This window comes from Delphinus delphis, chromosome 2 (genome assembly GCF_949987515.2).
Source record: "Delphinus delphis chromosome 2, mDelDel1.2, whole genome shotgun sequence".
Classification (NCBI taxonomy): Eukaryota; Metazoa; Chordata; class Mammalia; order Artiodactyla; family Delphinidae; genus Delphinus; species Delphinus delphis.
The window spans coordinates 119,468,648-119,486,462 of NC_082684.1; the positions used below are offsets into that span (position 1 = coordinate 119,468,648).

The following is a 17,815-nucleotide window of genomic DNA, read 5'->3' on the forward strand; positions in this document are numbered from 1 at the left end:
AGGTTTAGAACTCAGAGAGAGACCTTCCTGGAGATGGCCACGGCTGTGAGACTCCAGCCCTGTGTCCTGAAGAAGTGTCCTTTCTCCCTCTGGAAAGGCCCCATGCATGGAGCTCCCACTGGGAGCTCTGTCACCCCTGAGTCAAAGCAGTTCTGGGCTGAGGTATCCTGGAGGGATGTGGAGGACAGTGCTGACGCCCCTCTGCTCCCAGGAACTGGGGCCCTCTTACAATGGTGCTCAGGTCAAGTAAACAATCTATGGGAAGCTCCATCATGACAGAACGTCTAGTTATAAAACCCCAAATGCCTTCAAATGAGGGCCTTACAGATCACCTGAACGCTGGTTTAAGGGCTGTTCAGAACTTCCTACTCACAGGTCTCCTCCACCCAGGAAACAGAGATCCAGACCTGAAGCCTTCAAAAGCCTTATTTGCAGGATTCACATCGTCTTATGCGTTAAACTGTCAAAGGCTGGATACAGGGGGAAACTCCTCTGCTATTTTCTCCTCTTTCCCTACCCAGCATTTTTTTTTATTTTAAAAACTAGTTTCTTTTGTTAAAATTTCACTTCTCAGAACAAAAGTATCCTCAGACATGACTTAAGATTGTAGCTAACTGGCTTCTGGACTAGGGCTAAGTTACCCGGCAGGTGGGCAGTCAGCTTCTCTTCCGTCAATGTTGTGCTCAAAGTTGAGGTTCACCATGTGTGTCCTGAGGATCGTTACAGATTTGGACATGAGCCTCAGTTTCCCCATTCTAAAAATGAGAATATTAACCTCAATCTCAGAGAGTTGTTGTAAAAATTACCTCTTCTCTGGTTCAAGAAACCCAGGCTCACCACTCAGGCCCTGGTGAGAGGTTGGCCCTTTCAGGATGGATGGAGACTGTTCACAGGCCATCTTCCTTCTAAGGGGCTGGGGGACACGCCCCCTCCCCTCTCTCTATTTGAGCAGACCAGGGCTCAACAGATAATTGTCCTCTATCCCTCTTCTGCCACAGAATCCCTGCCCCTCCAAAAAAGGCAAAGGGGAAGGAGAAGGTATTGATAGGTAGGACTGCATCTTACCTCTGTCCCTCTTGGGGGTGATGCATGAGAGCTGTGTGCAAAGGCCCACTGCAGGTGGGCTCTCCCGTGATGTTAAGCAGCCCCACCTGCAGCGGGTCATGGTCTGTCCCAGTGGGCTTCTTAGGTCAGGTGCAAACAGGGATGCTTGCGGGGTCACCCTGTATATTAATTCTCTGGGACACCCAGGGACTGGGACAATTTTGTGTGCTCTGCTCTCTGCCTGGTATTAGATGCCAAGATGAATTTAAAGGGAGAGCACACAGGGAGGTCTGTGTCTGAACAGCAGCAAATCTGAGAACCAAGGGGCAAGAGCCAAACTAATCTGCCAGCAGTGGCATTTTCTCCCTTTGCTACGCAGTAGTGCCAGCAACATACGATATTCTTGGAAGGGGCTGGGATTCTTTTTTTCCCCCAAAATACTGAATGTTAGAGGAGATTTAATGTCTGTATTTATGAGGCTTGGTGTTCCAGAGGACAAGAAGACAAAATTAAAGGAAACTCCAAACAATAAACTCTTGAATCTTCCCATGTTATCTTGGTGATCCCCGGCGGTCACTTTTCTACATACACTAGGAATTCCTGCTACCCATTTCTGAGCTTCCAAAGCAGTTCCTACTCAGCATCTGTTGGTCAGAGCCCTGCTCTGCTGAAGTCAGAGTGTGTGTGACACCAAGGGGAGGACACTGTCTGGAGAATAATTAATCAAAGGCTCAGGATGGTAGGGACCTGGCAGGAAAAGCACAAGTTCTTTTGGTAGAGACAGTTCCTGTGAAACATGCAAAAAGACTAGAAAAGCATTAGTGCTCAGAACTATGTTCTGGAGGAGGGGGAGGGATGGACCATGAACAGGACAGAAGTGAAGAATATCCATCTTTAGTGATTTGAAACCTGGATTCTGCCCCCAGAATCCTGCCGCTGCTCGATGGGCCATCACCAGTGGCAGATAACCTCCTGGTCACCACATCCAGTGACCATTTCTCCATCCTCATCTTTGACCTGTCACTCTGTAGCATCTGATGATACCCCATCTGTGGCTGTGCATACATTCATTCACCCAAAGCACGGTTACTGGACTCCTGTTACATGCCTAACCTGGAATAAAGACGCTAAAACAGAGGCCGAGAAGGGAGCGGGCATCCGAGCCGTCTCTTGTGTGATTCTCTACTGATCCCTTGGACAGTTCTGCCCCCCCCGCCTCTCTCCGAAAGCGGGCAGCTCTCGTGCCCCTTCTGCTTCTGATTTTTCTTGGTAATGTCACCTTCTCCTTAAGCTGCAACAATCACTCACATGCAGACGGCTCTTAAACCTCACACTCGCCCTCCCACCCAGGCTCACAGAGGGCCGGTCTGCTGACAATACCCCTAGACTCTCTGGCCAGGACACTGACCTCAATGGGGCCACACTGAAACACCGGCTCTTCCTCTAAAGCTGCTGGCTCCTGACTTCTCAGTTCTACTGTTGGATGCTTCTTGCTGCCCTCCTGGAGCTGACAGACATGGCTGCCTTCCCGGCCCTAAGCCTGAGGCCTCCAGGCCATTTCCGACCCCTCTTCTTGATATACTCACTTAGGTGCCGGCCTCGTGGCTTTGTCCCCTGAAACCTCTCTAGTGTCTATTTCTTCTCTGTGCTCATGGCCACTGCCCAGTTTAGACCCTCTCATTACTCAGCAAATGACTTATCACACTGGTTTTCTCCGCGCTGCTGCCAGATTGATCTTCACCTGGTCATGGCTGTGGACCCCACTGCCTATCAAGTATGCCTGCACTTAGGAACCTGGGACCCTCCCCGATCTCATCCCAACCGCTCAGTCCCCCAGCTTTCCTCCCTCCTTCTCCAAGTGCACACTGAGTCCAACCACCTCCAGCTCCCGCGAGCTCCATCACACCCACAGTCAGAATAAACCCAGATTCCAGCCACAGCCTGCCCAGCCCTGCCCGGCCCAGGCCTTGCCTGGAGCCTCTGCCCCCTGCCCTCCACTGTTTCTGGAATGTGCCAGCCTCGCCCCTGCTGCCTTCTGCTGGGAGTGTCCCCCCTGCCATGTCTCCGCTGGGCTGGCTCTGTCTCCTCGGAGGGCCCTGCTGCACCACTCGCAGCCCACTGTCTACGACACTGTTTCGTCCTCACACGGGCCAGTCCCAGGAATGACCAGGTCTGTGAGTTTACATGTTTCTTGTCTGTACGGTGCATGGGGACAGGAACCCTCTTGGTCCTGCTGAGCACTGCATGCCCAGAGCACCTTTCAGCGTCCAGCACATGGAATGTTCTTTCTGCTCTGTCTAAACCCAGTCCCTCACTGGCTCTCAATCACACCTTCACCTGTGGTTGTTAGGGTTTCACGAGTCAGTCTCATCTTTCCGACAGACACACCATAAGCATGTGGAGGACAGTGTCTTATAATCCTCTGTACTCTTGTCCTTAACCCAGATACAGTGGCCAGCATGGTGCTGAGCACAGAATATGTGTTCAATAAACACATAAAAATGCTGACCTCTCATCAAGCTGGGCCCTGGGCCAAACTGGGAATAGGAGACTCTGGTTTTCAAACCAGGCCCTCTGCACCCCCAGCCTGACAGCAGAGTCACCCCTCCCACAACAGCGCAGTTTAACTTTCTCATTTTTGAACTGGGACTTCCTCACACAGGTTTCGATGGTCTTGTTTGTGTTTATTTTTCTGGCTGAGAGGAGAAGCACTTCCTTTCTTCAACTTAATAGCTATCTTCCAACTACTGCCTCACTCTCTCTCTGCTGTTAGAGGGACACCACTGACTTCTTGTTTTAAATTTAATTGCTACTTTCAGCCAGCGATGCAGCCCCCATCCCAGCATTGTCTGGGCTCCTGGGTCAGCTCCACCAAGTCCTGCTGGGCTCGTCTTCCTCATTCCGGACTTCACCCTTGTCTTGCTAAACTACATGTCATTTCTTCAGAATGGATGCATGGGAAATAAAATTTCTGAGTTCTTCCATGTCTCAAAATTACTTTATTTTGCCTGCATGCTTGGTTGATCATTTGGCTGCATACAGAATTCAGTAATTATCTCAATTTTCTGCCAGGGTCAGTTTTCCTGTTTGTTTTTCTTGGTCTTTCTCATTCCTGCTGCTGGTTTTCTTCAGAGAGCTGATGATCTCTGGTTGACCACTCGTATTTGAGAATGAGGCACAGAAGGGCCAACTGATGGAACTCCAGATGTGAGGGTGGCAGTCTTCCATTCGGGACTGGCGGGAGGGAAGCTGGGCTCTGCCCCCAGTCCCAGAGGGTGGGCGCTATGCTAGAATACTAGGGTCCCTCCCCTGCTTCAGCTGTCCCTGAACAGCTTATCACACAACTTCGGAAAAGAGCCTGAAGATAACTTCCTAACAGCCCGTCAAGCTCCCAGTGCCAGGCTGGGCATGGTCAGCAATGGTAACTCATTATTTTCAGCCAACTCCTCCCTCCCACTCCATTCCCAAGTACTAGACTTCCTCAAGCATCTTGCTTTCATTCTGGTTGTGACTCTCCATCTGTTCCAGTTTTGGCCTCTGTTTCTTCAGTGAAACTTCCATCCACTTCTGCCCTTTTGTCAAAGGGTGGCCTCTGCTTCTCTTCACCACCATGGTTTGTGCTATGCTGCCTTAATCACTGGATTAGTGGAGTACTGGGATGGAAGAGGGGTGAACATGTGGCTCAGTCTGCTGGCTTAATCCAGAAGTTGCTATGGGAGGTTAATCAGATAAAAGGGATACAGGGAATGACTTCAGAGTTTTAAGCACTGCTGTGGATAAAGTTTCAGCACTGTTGAAAGGCCCATGCATGCATAAACACCCGGTACAGATTCCTGCATGCTTGTTACCCCTTTTCACACAGGGGGACTCTTGAGGCCAGAACCTCTTATAATTCTCCTAGATTCTAGCAGTAATTCCATTTGCCTAATAGACCACAAAATAAGAGGCCAATAAATTCTGGGCAATGAAAATGGTCCATTGAAATAAGCTCCAGATTCCAGAATCGCTGAAGTCCTAAGAGCAGAGGACCCACCCACTCTTTTTTTCTGATTGCAAAATGCAATCAGAGGCTGTCTGTCCTTTAAGCCAGCCCCTTGGAGAACACAGACAATCAGACACAATCTCTCCACTGAATAAGCTTATAGGCCCTGAAGGTGTTTTGTTTTGGTGTTCATCAAGCCAGGGATATGTACACAAGTTAGGGTCCCAAGGAAATGTGACTGTAATCGGAGTACATTGGCTGCCAGTGTACGTTAGCTGATGAGGCCTTAAAGAAAAGCCAAGCATATCTGGTCCCAGGTCCATGCAGACATGTCCATCCATTTGACTCACCCACTGCCGGTCAGCAGCTTTGAGGCAAGTTGCACATTAGAGGCGTATTAACTTGATTTCCTTGCTTCTGGAGGCCAACAGTAGGAATCATTAATGATGGGACTCCTGATTTATAGGGACTTGCTGAAAAATAGACAATGTTTGTGTTTCTTCCCCCAACTCACTCCCACTTTTATGAGCGCTGTTAAGTTTCATTTCAGCATGTTAAGTAATTTGTGACTCACTGAAATGAAACTTAACTCAGTCCTCATGAAACAGAGTAAAATGGTATTTTCGTGTTTCATGTTATGGTTTGAATCAGCCTGCTATTTGGAGCTTAGTGGAATCTTCTCAAAATGCCATTTTGGAGCCTCTCGTCCCTGCCATTCCCCACCAACTAGTCACCATGTTTCTCAGAATTTCCCAGAACTCCTTCTGCTACCCCAAAATAGCAAAATTTATAGCTAAAGGAACAGTGGGAAAAGCTAGCAAGTAAACCATGGCAACATTTCTGGAAGTGCTGTCTTACATAAAATTTGGATGATTTCTACCTTTTATCCACTATGATAATGGATAGATAACGACATTGATGAATAGGTACAGACCCTCTGCTCACAAAACCCCTGAGATATCTTTTTATTACTATTACTCTTCTTCTCTTTAACCAATATTCCTTGCCTTACTCATCCACAAGGACCACAGAAATCCAGAACTTTCCACTTTGGCAATCACTGTAACTAGGCATAAATACTGTATTTGTACTTAATTTCTTAGTCTTATTTAAATATGCTCAATGTTATTATAAAACTTCATTAACTCTGACTTTACTAATTTGGATTTTTGTGAGAATTGAGTTAACCTTGGGCTAAAGTTAACCTTCATAGATTCTCTCTGAAGAATGAGCACTCTTAGAAAAATTACAGATGGGATTTTTAACTTCCTTCAGAAAGCAAGTTGTTTCTCTCATGAGGTGCTTGCTGGCAGGTGTGCTGCCATATCCCAGGACAGTGGTCCTTTTGCTAGGACTGGTGGGCAGCCTGGAGGCAGTGGGTCTCTGGGATGCTTCCAGGTACAGGAGATGGTACTTCCAAGAACTGGCAGGCAGCTGTCTCCCCATTGTCAGGGTGAGGCTCTAAGGAGCGTGAGCCCCACCTGCTGTACAGCACTGTGAAAGGGGCCACCGTCTGCGCCGCCGTGCTCTAGAGCCCCCTGCCTTGAGGGGTCGTGTTTGGTTAGCACTAAGTCTCAGCGCAGGATGAGTAAATGCAAATGATGAAGATGGTGGTAGAGGCATTTGAGATGGACTAGGGGGTGGAATGGGATGCGGGTGGGAATGGGAAGGCGAGGGTACACATGTCATTCGTGTCACACCCAAGTGCAGGGCAGGCTCTGGTTTGATGGTGCCCTGATGACTGCACACTTAAGGATATTGAAATATCTTGAGTGGCATCTCAAAAACCCTGCTGTACTCACTAAAGGACTGAGAGTTTCACTGTCATGGTATGGGGGAGATTCCCTAATTGAAAAGGCTGCAGTTAGAACCAAAGTCATGGAAGGGGCACACTGGCACTGATCGCTTAGAGCTGAAATCATGTCTGGCCACTTAACGTGGACCGCACTGGCCAGAAAATTTCAGGATTCTTAGAAATGTTTCCACATTGATAAGAACACTGCAGAAGATGCTGGTGAGAGGCTGGAGGTGGCTCAGCTGGTGCTGCTCTAAAGAATACAAGTGCTTTTAACTTGGGAAATGTTTGCTAAAGGAACATACGTCATTGGGCTGCACCATGGCCCATGCAAGTGTATAATTTAGGACAGAAACAGATCTTGCACTTGGCTTGCTAGCAGGTTTACCAAAGAACCAGAACCATCAGCCATTTTTCTTTCAATGATAATGATAAGATCATTGTTCACATCTCCGCCAGAGGCTCTGCCCATTCTTTGCTACAATGCAGCAGCCCTGAGGGCCTGTCGCCCCTCCTTCCCTGGGAGGATGCCTGGCCAAGACTCTGGGGCACCAAGTGTCTATCACCCCTACATATTCGTATTTGATAACAAAGCCAGGCAGTGCCAAAGGAGTCTGGATACTGTCAAGTTTTTCCCTGAAAAATCCTAGTCTTAGACTAGTTTGGACTTTGCTGGGAAAAAAATCCACTAGGGTTGAAATGGTCGGACACCCTCCCTCCCTCCTTTCTCTTTTTGTATTCTTAAATGACATCTTTCATCACGCTAATGAATCACAGACATCCAACATCAGGATGGGTTTGGGGATTATATTCCAATGGGTGGAGCAGTCCCCAAAAGCCAAGCACAGTCACATCCCCAGGTACCACCTGTGAAGGCATCTGCTCAGTTTTACTATATCTTTTATAGCTAAACAAGCACAGCTTGTCCAAAAACGTATGTTCGTATACATCTTCCAGTCCCACCTAGTAGTCTATCTGCTCTTCCCTTTGTCATGATGTCTAAAGTTACTCCAAATTTTTTGAGATGACCCATGTTGCCACTACTCTTGCAGCACCTCAACTCTTGGGTGGCCTGCACTTGGGCCTCATGCTCAGTCACTGCTGAGGGAGGAAGGGGTGCCAGGCTGCAGGTGGCAGCACCACCAATGCAATTCCTCACCCAGGCCCCCGCCACCCTGAGCCCCTCTGGAGGGAGCCTCCCCTCCAAAGCCCTGCCAAGGACACAAGGAAAACACGTCACCTGGCACCTGCCGTGCACACAGAGGTCGGTCTCGTAGGGCCCGCAAGGCGTGCCGTCCAGGACCCTGTCGGCCACCAGCAGCGGGGACTCCTTCCCGAGGGGCGAGCAGTAGAGTTCACACGGCTTATCTAAGGAGGGAAAGGGGTGGACGTTGACGTGGGATGGGGTTTGGGGGCCATGCAGGGTGCAGATGCACATGAGCGACAGGCCAGCCCAAGAGACGAGAAGTCGGCATGGGATCAAGGTCACAGTTACATGGCACATGTTGCACCCAGCCCTTGGAACGCGTGAAACAGAAAATGGAGAAATCAGGTGAATGACATAGAGGTGAGGGCACTGTGGGCTTTTCTGTACCTTGTTCTCTTTATCCTTTGCAAAGACACAGTATTTCTTTTTCCTTAAGGTATTAAAAATACCAGGCAGAACAAACATTTTGTGGTGTGCTAACCTCTAAGCAAGTTGACTATGTATGAAGGGTGAGCCTGGGGTGGGAAAGGGGGAGGAGGCGAACAAGAAGGCCTCCCAGTGAGGGGAGCAGGCCCAGGGGTGTCTCCATGGCAGTGGCTTTTGCTAACGCTTTAGTGCTCCCCAGCCTCTGGATAAAAGCTGCAGGGCTGTGGTATGTGGTAAGAAGGCCCTGGAAGAAACGGAGCAGGAATAAGGAAGAGAAAGGGGACACAGAATCCTCTAGGACAACTTGTAAGAGCCATGTCCCCAGGCAGGATGGAAACCCTGGTTTCTGCTGCTGCTGGAACGAAGTGAGCTCCCAGAACATGCCAAGATCTCACGCCTTTGCCTAGATTGTTCCCTCTGCCTGGAAATCCCTCCCTGCACTTAGCTTTCTGGAAGATTCCTGGCACCCCAGAAACTTCCACTCCAGAGTTCTCTCTTCTCATGCCACCTCTGACTTGGACTCTTTATTTGCACTTTGCACACTCCTCCATTAAAGCCCTCAAATCCTACCATCCTATAATTGTTTGAGCAACTCCCATATACAAGGGGATTTCTTATAAGGCGGATCCTGTTGCTACAGGAGTTTCAAGAGGATGGATTGTAATTACCTTTAGATTGAAGAACTGATGGAAATGGGAGCCCTTGGAGGACAAGGAACTGAACTTTCATCTTTTGTCCTCAGGTCAGTCCCAGGACCTGGCTCACAGAAGGTCTTGGTAAATATTTTCATCTTTCTATATAAACTTTAGAGTCAGTTTGTTGATATACCCAAAATAACTTGCTGGAATTTTCATCAGGATTGCCCTGAATCTCTATATCAAATTGGAAAGAATTGGCATCTTGATATCTTTCCATTGATATGGAATATCTCCCCATTTTTATAATTGTTTTAGTTCATTCATCAGAGTTTTGTAGTTTTCCTCATATAGATCTTATACATATTTTGTTAGACTTATACCTAATTATTTCATTTTGGGGGTGCTAATGTAAATGGCATTGTGCTTTTGTTTTAAGAATTTCAGCAGTGTTCCTTTTATTTTTTATTTTTATTTTTTGGCTGCACGGCACAGCATGCAGGATCTTAGTTCCCCGACCAGGCCTCTGTAGTGGAAGCGCAGAGTCTTAACCTCTGGACTGCCAGGGAAGTCCCTGGCGTTGTTTTTTTAATTTCAAACTCCACTTGCTCATTGTTGTTATATAGGGAAGCGACTGACTTTCGTACATGTACCTTATATCCTGCAACCTTGCTATAATCCCTTACTAGTTCCAGGAGGTATTTTCTGTTGATTCTTTTGGATTTTCTACATAGATGATTATGTCATCTGCAAATAAAGATAGTTTTCTTTCTTCCCAATCTGTATACAGTAAGTCCCCTACATATGAACCTTTAAGTTGCGAACTTTCAAAGATGCGAATGTATTATAAACCTATTTCAGTACAGTACTAAATAGCCGATTGTGTTAGTTGGGTAACCTAGGCTAACTCTGTTGGACTTACAAACAAATTGGACTTATGAACGTGCTCTCAGAACTGAACTTGTTTGTATGTAGGAGACTTACTGTACCTCTTATTTCCTTTTCTTGTCTTATTGCATTAACTAGGACTTCCAGTATGATGTTGAAAAAGTAGTGGTGAAAGGGGACTGCCTTGCCTTGTAATTGATCTTTGTAGGAAAGCTTCAGGATTATTTATTTTTTAATAAGTGAGTGGATTTTGTTCTTTTGTACACAACTGAGAAAGATAAATGCACCTTTTCTCTCTTTCTCTCAGTCACCGAATTCTAATGTGGTTTATACAATTATTTTGCAAAGGAACTTTCAGAGAGAGAAACACCAACATCTTTGTGCTGTCTCTGCAAGGCCCTTTGTCTCCACCATGAAACTTCCCCAGTGGGTCCTTCTGGTGGTCTCAGGTGAGCAAGGGCAGGGGTGAAAAAAAAAAAGGCTTCTAGAGCTGACTTGGCCTCAGTAGACCATGGCATCCTAGCTGGAGAGTTCTTGTCAGAGCAGACATGTTGTCTTATCGAGGTTCTGGAGCTTTTGTGATAGGGGGACATTCACTAAACTGTCACTGTGGTCAACAGCTTTCCATAGAGCTCCTCTCCCATGGAGCGCTGCTGATCAACATGATCAACAAAATAAGTCTTGTCTTAGAACACTAGAAAGAAGCTACAGGGGCACAGTGGAGATGTTCAACTTGGCTGTTCCAGTTAGCGGTGGAGGGAAAAATCTGCTGTGAAGGGTAGATTCCCAGGTAAGCAAAGTAACAATGATTTGTTTATTCATTTAACAAACATGGATGGAGCCCCTCTCTCACACAAGGCACTCTTTTGGCACTGCTTGGGAAAGAAAGATGAGTCATGCATGCCTTTCAAGGCCCTGGTGGTCTTATAGACAAGTACACGGCAAATCCCCAATGAGGCAGACTGTGAAAAGCTCATGGGTCTGATCTGAGCTGTCAGACGACAGGGCGTACTAGAAGGAATGATCCATTTCTCCAGCTGGCAAGCTGGGGGCAGTTGTCCCTCCATTTAGATGGAATAACCCAAGATGGTAGCCAGTGAAAGGAGAACTATGGGAGACTGAAATGTAAACTGAGATCAAGTTCTGGGAGGCTAACTTGACAAGATTTTGGAGGTGCTCTTTAGGACCCTGAGGTTTCCTTTGAGCATCTCAGAGAGCCACTGAGACAGAGGCAGCACACAGCCCCCATCTTGAATGGATGGGTATACCTTCTCCACATACTGGGCTTCCTCTAGTGTTTCACTGTAAGGATGGATCCCTTGGACAAAGCAGTTTCAAAACTATGGATTACATTTAAACTGAAGTGCTGCCTCAACATCTGGAGTCACTGAGCTTTGAGGAGATTCATTCAGTAGCAGTAGTAATGATGATGGTGCCATGCAGCATGCTAAGTAGTGTCTACGCATTTCAGGTGGGTGCTGTCACCATTCTATCTTACAGACGAGCGCACAGGCTCAGAGAACGTGCATGGCTGCCCAGAGTCCCTCAGTTGGCAGAGCCAGACCCTGGCCTCTTCGTCCCATCCTGGTTTCTTTCCACCATCACTGTTTTCTTTCTGAACGGAGAACTCTGGGGGTCAAAGATACCAAGGGGGCAAAATGGTGCTGCTGAAAACAAACCGCCAGTTTTATGAATGTTTATGAGTGTATACTCTGATTTAGGCAGAGATGAAAATGGGATTTGGGTAGAAAAGTAGAGGCTCTTTTGAGGTAAGTTAGAAAGACCAGACTTGAAAGGGATGAAGATCCCTTTCTGGGCTCTTTGGTGTGAACATCAGGGAAGTAGAGACTCTGCAAAGCAGGTGGTCCCAACCTCAGATGGAGGGGATTCTGACCATGACCCCAGGCAACAAGGTACACTCAACTCCACCTGTATTCCACTCTCCCACCTGCAGACACCATCCCCTGTGGCTACAGTAGTCTGGGAGCCCCAGGCCCCACAACAGAGTCCAGAGGTAATACTTCCTTCCTCTGCTCAGCTGGAACTCCCTCCATTTGTCCATCTCCTTTCCTGAGGATTCTGCTCAGAATTCAGGGCACCTCACACCTCTAGGAAGGTGTAGCACTATGTCCCAAAGCAACTCAGGATAAACTTTATAAAACTCGAGGCAGCTCAGAACCTCTCGAAATTCTCTGAATATTCCCCTCCAAGCTGCCCTGGGCGGGCAATTAATCTCCTGATAAATGACATGAGGTGCTGGATTTCAGCTTTGGGCAGTGTCAACACTCCTACATCCACAGTTGTACAGAAGGAGGTCAAATCTTCTTAAAAGTTATACAACCATACACTCTAAGGAAAGAAGCTTGGAACATCCCTCTTGCCTGGCTGATGTGTGCTGAGATTAAATTCGGATTGAGGCTGACTGTTTGGGGTGGGTCCCAGCTTCTCACTGGTTCACTTGTCGTCAGGACTTACACTTGGATGGGGAAGCCACAGACAGGGAATGTGAGATGGACTTGGGGTCTTAAGAGCCACACCACCACATCTGCTTGGTGGGGGCTTGGAGGGCTCCCCCGCTGTGCTCCAGGATGCGGATGGTGCAGACAATACTTGTGGCTCTTAGTGCTCTTGTTCTTTCTCTGCCAGTGGTTACAAACTCTTACTAAGGTGGAGACACTAAGGTTGAGGTCATCACAGGTGCTCACCCCAGCCCTTCCTGGCCCTCTGTGGGGTATACACGCTGAGGAGGCTGCTCAGCTCCCTACCCCCAAAGCTGCTCACCATGACCCTATAGCCAGGCCTCAGCTGATTGGACCAGCAGTGGCCACATGACTGTGGCTGGGCCGATCAGAGTCTTTCTCCTCACCACAACCTCATAGGCAGGCCTCATGGGGCCTCAGTTGATTGGACCAAGAATGGCCACCTGACCACAGCTGGACCAATCAGTCTCTCTCTCCTGGGAAATCAGCACTGACATTAGATAGAGAGGTTCTGTCTGCTCATGGTTGATGATGGGTCTCTAAGAAGTCTACACTCCCTCATCCACAATTCAGAAATTCAAAAGCTCTGAAAACTGCAAGCATTTTTTTTTTAACATATTTGGCAGATACATTAGACAGCAAAATTAGCCTTGACTGACATGAGACTGTTGGTAGTACTCAGTATCCCACTTAGAGACTGTTCATGGGTTGCCTGGTAGAGATGTCTGTTTGTCTGACTGTGGGGTGCTTCCCAGGACCCCACTGGGATATTAAATAATATATATTTGATGCATGTTGTTATTTTTCTAACACCTAAAATGCTCTGGACTCCCAACCACATCTGGCCCCAAAGGATTTGAATACAGGATGAAGACTTCATAAAAGGTGCAGTGGGCTGCCCATCAGCCTGTACGCGGACAAGTTGTGAGAAAGTCAGTCTGTAGCAGGAGCAGAAGAAATGGGTCACAAACGCAGGCTGTGGTGAACACGGAGAGAAGGTCCTGACATCTTCAGAGGCCCTGGCCCCAGACCTTCATCCTGGCCCTGGGGACCTGTGAGATACCCTGCATCTTTGCAACCACTCTCTTTTTCATTAAGCAGCTCTAGCTGGAGTGGTCAAGCTGGAGTCAGAGAGCCCTGACCATCAGATCTTCCATCCCTTGGGAGGCTCAGACCCAGAGGGGGTTCCACCATGTCGGGGAGAGGCAGCTGGGAGAGGGAGCTGGGAAAGCACCTCCACGTCCAGACACAGCCTTTGCCAAGGCCTCTGACACTTCAATGGGCACGTGGCCTGCTGGCCTGGGCGGGGAGGACTAAACTCTTGAAGGCTTCCACTTAAATGAGATTCCACAGGGAAAGCAGAAAGGGGGTGGGTTTGGCAACAGGCCATCTCAATGGGTTTCTGTCTAAAGGCTTTTCCACTTAGAAATATTTTCTAAGGAAAGTCTTTGTCTTCTTTTGGAGGTGGTACGAATTTGTGGTCCTGAGCCCTCCCTTGGAAAATCTACCTCTGCAAGAATTCCCTTTTTTTTTTTTTCAATAAGAGGAAAAAGAAAAAAATATAGCTTCCCCTTTCTTGAACTGTGCGTCACTCGCCAAAGAATTCCACAGCGATAGCAACGCTATGAATAGGGCAGTCATAATGGGCTTCAGAAGAGCCCAGAGCCCAACCACAGGAATCGTTCCTCTCATGGCTGAGCTAGAATTGTGCCTTTTATAAACCGAGTTGTGAGAGGAACACTTATAATCTCTATTCTCCCCCTACCTTCTGAATTGGGCATTTATTATTTTGTTTTTATCCTCATGAAACGCTCCTTAAAACAAAACAAAACAAAACAAAAAAACGCTGGCTTCTGTTTATATTTGAGAAGGAAATGAAACCAAATATGCAAGAAGTCATGACAATTCCACCCCAGAGGGGGATGTGTCAAGCTACCCTTGCAAAGCCCTGTACTTGGGGTCTCTCCTTCAAAGGCAGAGTGCTTACTGTCCTTATCAAGTAGGGTTCCACTTTTCAGATCAAAGGTGGTGGCACTCTGGCTGTAATTATTTATTGCTTTGGCAGAAACAAAAAGCGAGTGGGTAAAAACACATTCTGAACACAATGAGCTTCCCCAAATAGCTGTACTTGGAGGCTTCCTGTAAGGGGGATCTGGGCAGACATCAGCCTCAGCCTCTGTAATGATAAGGAACCAAGGAGCTCAGTGATCCAAAAGTGGTTAGAAGTAAAATAGAAGTTTAATCTGGACTTGGAGAAATCTGTGGAAAAACAGACATTTCAGTGGGATTTCTGCATTGCATAAATGAGGCAGGAAAACTGAAAACTGGAGCAAGAGACCAAGGAAAGAATAACAAGGCCTTGCACATGGCAGAGAGGAAATGAGAGTGGGTGAGTCCGTCTTAGACCTGACCTCTTCTTGCTCCCAAGACGTGGGAGAGGACAGACAGGGGACCTAAACCATCCTTATCTGGTAGTCTGGGGATGGTTGAAGGTTTGGAAATGAAGCTGCTTCTCATCAAAACCTGCCACTGCGCTGCAAACACGGCAGCCCCTGCCAGCAATATCTTCCTTCCGATTAGGGGTCCGAGTGCGCCTGGGACGTCTAGAAGCCTCAAATGTCTTCCTGCATCAGACGAATGCCCAGGCAGAGCCACAAGGCTCTTTTGTGAGCCCCAGCTTCCAGCTGCCTGTCCCCTGTTTGGGAGCACGGGTCTCCCTCTCCCTAGTCTGCAGGGAAAGCTGAGGGTGTGAAGGCTCCATCTCCCTGGAAATCTGCTGGTTAGGCAACAGGGTGGCTATAATCACACAGCTCCCAGAGGTAGTGGTCTTTGTAAAAAAGGAAAACGTCTGGGGGAGCTCCCCGATGCTTTAAAATGAGCCCGCGGCTGGGTGGGCTGGTATTCTCTGCTCTGGTTTAGAACATCCCACGTCAGTTTGAAGGTGACGGGTCAGGTTGTTGGGTTAAAAGCTGCGGATCTGAGGCCAGTATTCCCTGTGCTGCCTGGGTCTACCCCCGTCACAGTTATGCACGCTTGAGCTTGTAACAGAGTGTATATTTCAGAGGTTCTTCAGATCACAGGGAAGAAACCTAAGTCCTGGCACAGGAACCTCATTCTCCTGCAAAGTATTCTGCCTCCTGCAAAATACTTCAGAGGCTGTGTAAAAATCAGGCCCAGTTGCTTGAGTTCTTATTGAAGCATCCTCACTCAGCACTCGTGAAATCTTTCTGTCTTACTGGAAGCCAGCTGGTTATCTTCTGAGTCAGCTCCTCCGGAACTGAGCTCAGTTCCCTCCCTGCTCCTCATGCAGCAGCTTAGACATGTCACGTAACCTGTAACCTCTCACCTTCTGCACGGGTGGTTTTGCATATTTAATGAGATGATATGAGCAGAGCTAACTTGAGCCTGGCACATGGTATGCTCCATAAATGGGACCATGTTGTCATCATTATAACACACTCTTGTTTCCTGAAGATGAACAGAATTTTAAGCATAAAAAACCCTGAACTAGGCCCTGGGAGATCCTTATGGACAATAAACAAACATCACATATCCTATAGACCTGATACCCCACCTCGAATTTTATCAGCCACTGGAAATGCTTGTAATGTCCAGTGGGCAGAGTCTCTTGATTTGGGAGAAAACTCTGGGAAAGAAAATGTGACCTGTGCTTATTATCATCTTCCCCAAGTTGTAAACTGTCCTGGAACAAAACAAATACAAACACATAGATACAATAAACAGAGTAGTGGTTACCAGAGGGGAAGGGAGGTAGGGGGAGGGTAAAGAGAGTCAACTATATGGTGATGGATGGAAACTTAACTGCTGGTGGGGAGCACACTGTAGTGTATACACAAGTGAAAAATATAGTGTTGTACACATGAAATTTACATAATGTTATAAACCAATGTTACCTAAGTTAAAAAAAAAAAAAACAACTTTACCCAAACACTCCAGTCAAGGAGTAAGAGCCAACCCAAGATGAACCAAGAAAAGAAATGCAAGAAAGCGTCACCACTGGAAAGAGAAACAGCAGACACACAAACCCGCTGTCCTGCTCCTGCAGAGCCTCGCTCTCCTCAACGCTGGCCTGGGCCCAGCAGCACAGGGTATTAGATGGCAGGCTGCCAGCGCACCCGCCTTGCTATGAACAGAACGGGGGTAGGGGGCGGGCAGGAGGTATCTGGTCCACTGCCTGCCTCACAGCTGCTTTTGGGAAATCTCAGAGCTGGGTCATCCAAGTTCAACTCCCTGTGGGTCCACGGCTGAGCTGGGCAGGACTGGAGTGTCCTCTTGGGTGGACTGTGGGGGTGGGGATGCCCTGTGGGTTTTCCTAGGAGGTGTTTATGGTCTTGGGGAGCGGGGGAGGGAGGCCGCTCTGAAAGGATGCACCATATGCCTTTACCGTCAACCACCACTGCTGTCAGCAGGCCCTTCTTCTTGCTGCTCAGCCGGTCATGCATCTGGCACTGCTGGTCACGGAAGCTGGGCAGGCCCTTGGGGCAGGGCAAGTTCTCACAGACCGCGTGCTCCACACTTGCGCCCAGGCAGTGTGTGCCTCCAGGCCCCGGGCTAGAAGGAAGAGAGTGGTCTGCGTTAACCAGACAGGCTGCGGAAATAGCAGGGGTGCTCGGGGTTCGGCCTCTCTTTCCGGAGGGGGAAGGGGCAGGCGAAGTTTCCAAAGCAATCCCCCTCTCCTCTTACACACCAACTCTCAGCAATCCCAGGCCCACGATGATGACATGTTAAGTGAGCCATCAGAAAAATGCATCCAAGAACTGTAAATCAAGGTCATCTGGAATTAGAATACAGTGAGGATCAATCAGTTCACCAAGATGCACAAATTGTGTCTTTCATCTGAACTTACAACTTGACCATCTGTAACACTGAAAACCCCAAGGGGAATTTTTGGTGTGTGTGGGTTTTTTGACTTTTTGTCTCCTACAAAATGAAGACTTTTAAGTGGCTCCTAGCTATACTCCAGAGGTCACTAAGTTTCAGGATGGGTAAATAAATAGCTCTCATTTACTCTGTAATGAAAAGAATAAGAATGACTAATTCACTTGTTCATGGGCTTTGGGTAGAGACCAGCCGGATCCCAGTTTTGCACCCTTTACCTGGCAAGCGTGAGACCACACGTGCTCCATGCTGTGGTCTTGGGTCCTAGATGCTCTGTGCTTAGTCTGGGGCTTTAACCAGTGCTGGAGACCCAGTTGTGTTCTCTGGCCATGTCTGCACATGGGAGGGGCACTAAGGAGGAGCAGCAGGACCCTGGCCTAGCTGGCTGACGCTGTCTCTGCCCGGCTCTTCCACGAGGCCCTGGATGTCCTCTTAGGACTCTGACCTGGGCAACCTCAA

General features: G+C 48.0%; 1 protein-coding gene across 1 annotated transcript in view; it reads right to left on the reverse strand.

The window, feature by feature from the left end:
- The window catches only part of ADAMTS17 (ADAM metallopeptidase with thrombospondin type 1 motif 17), a 346,470-nt gene that overhangs the window by 98,464 nt on the left and 230,191 nt on the right, over positions 1-17,815 (reverse strand). Inside the window, exons 13-14 of the mRNA XM_060003651.1 lie at positions 16,863-17,029; positions 8,062-8,189 (exon numbers count right to left, since the gene is read on the reverse strand). Of these exons, the coding sequence (XP_059859634.1) occupies positions 8,062-8,189; positions 16,863-17,029 (295 nt within the window). The remainder of the gene's footprint in view (positions 1-8,061; positions 8,190-16,862; positions 17,030-17,815) is intronic.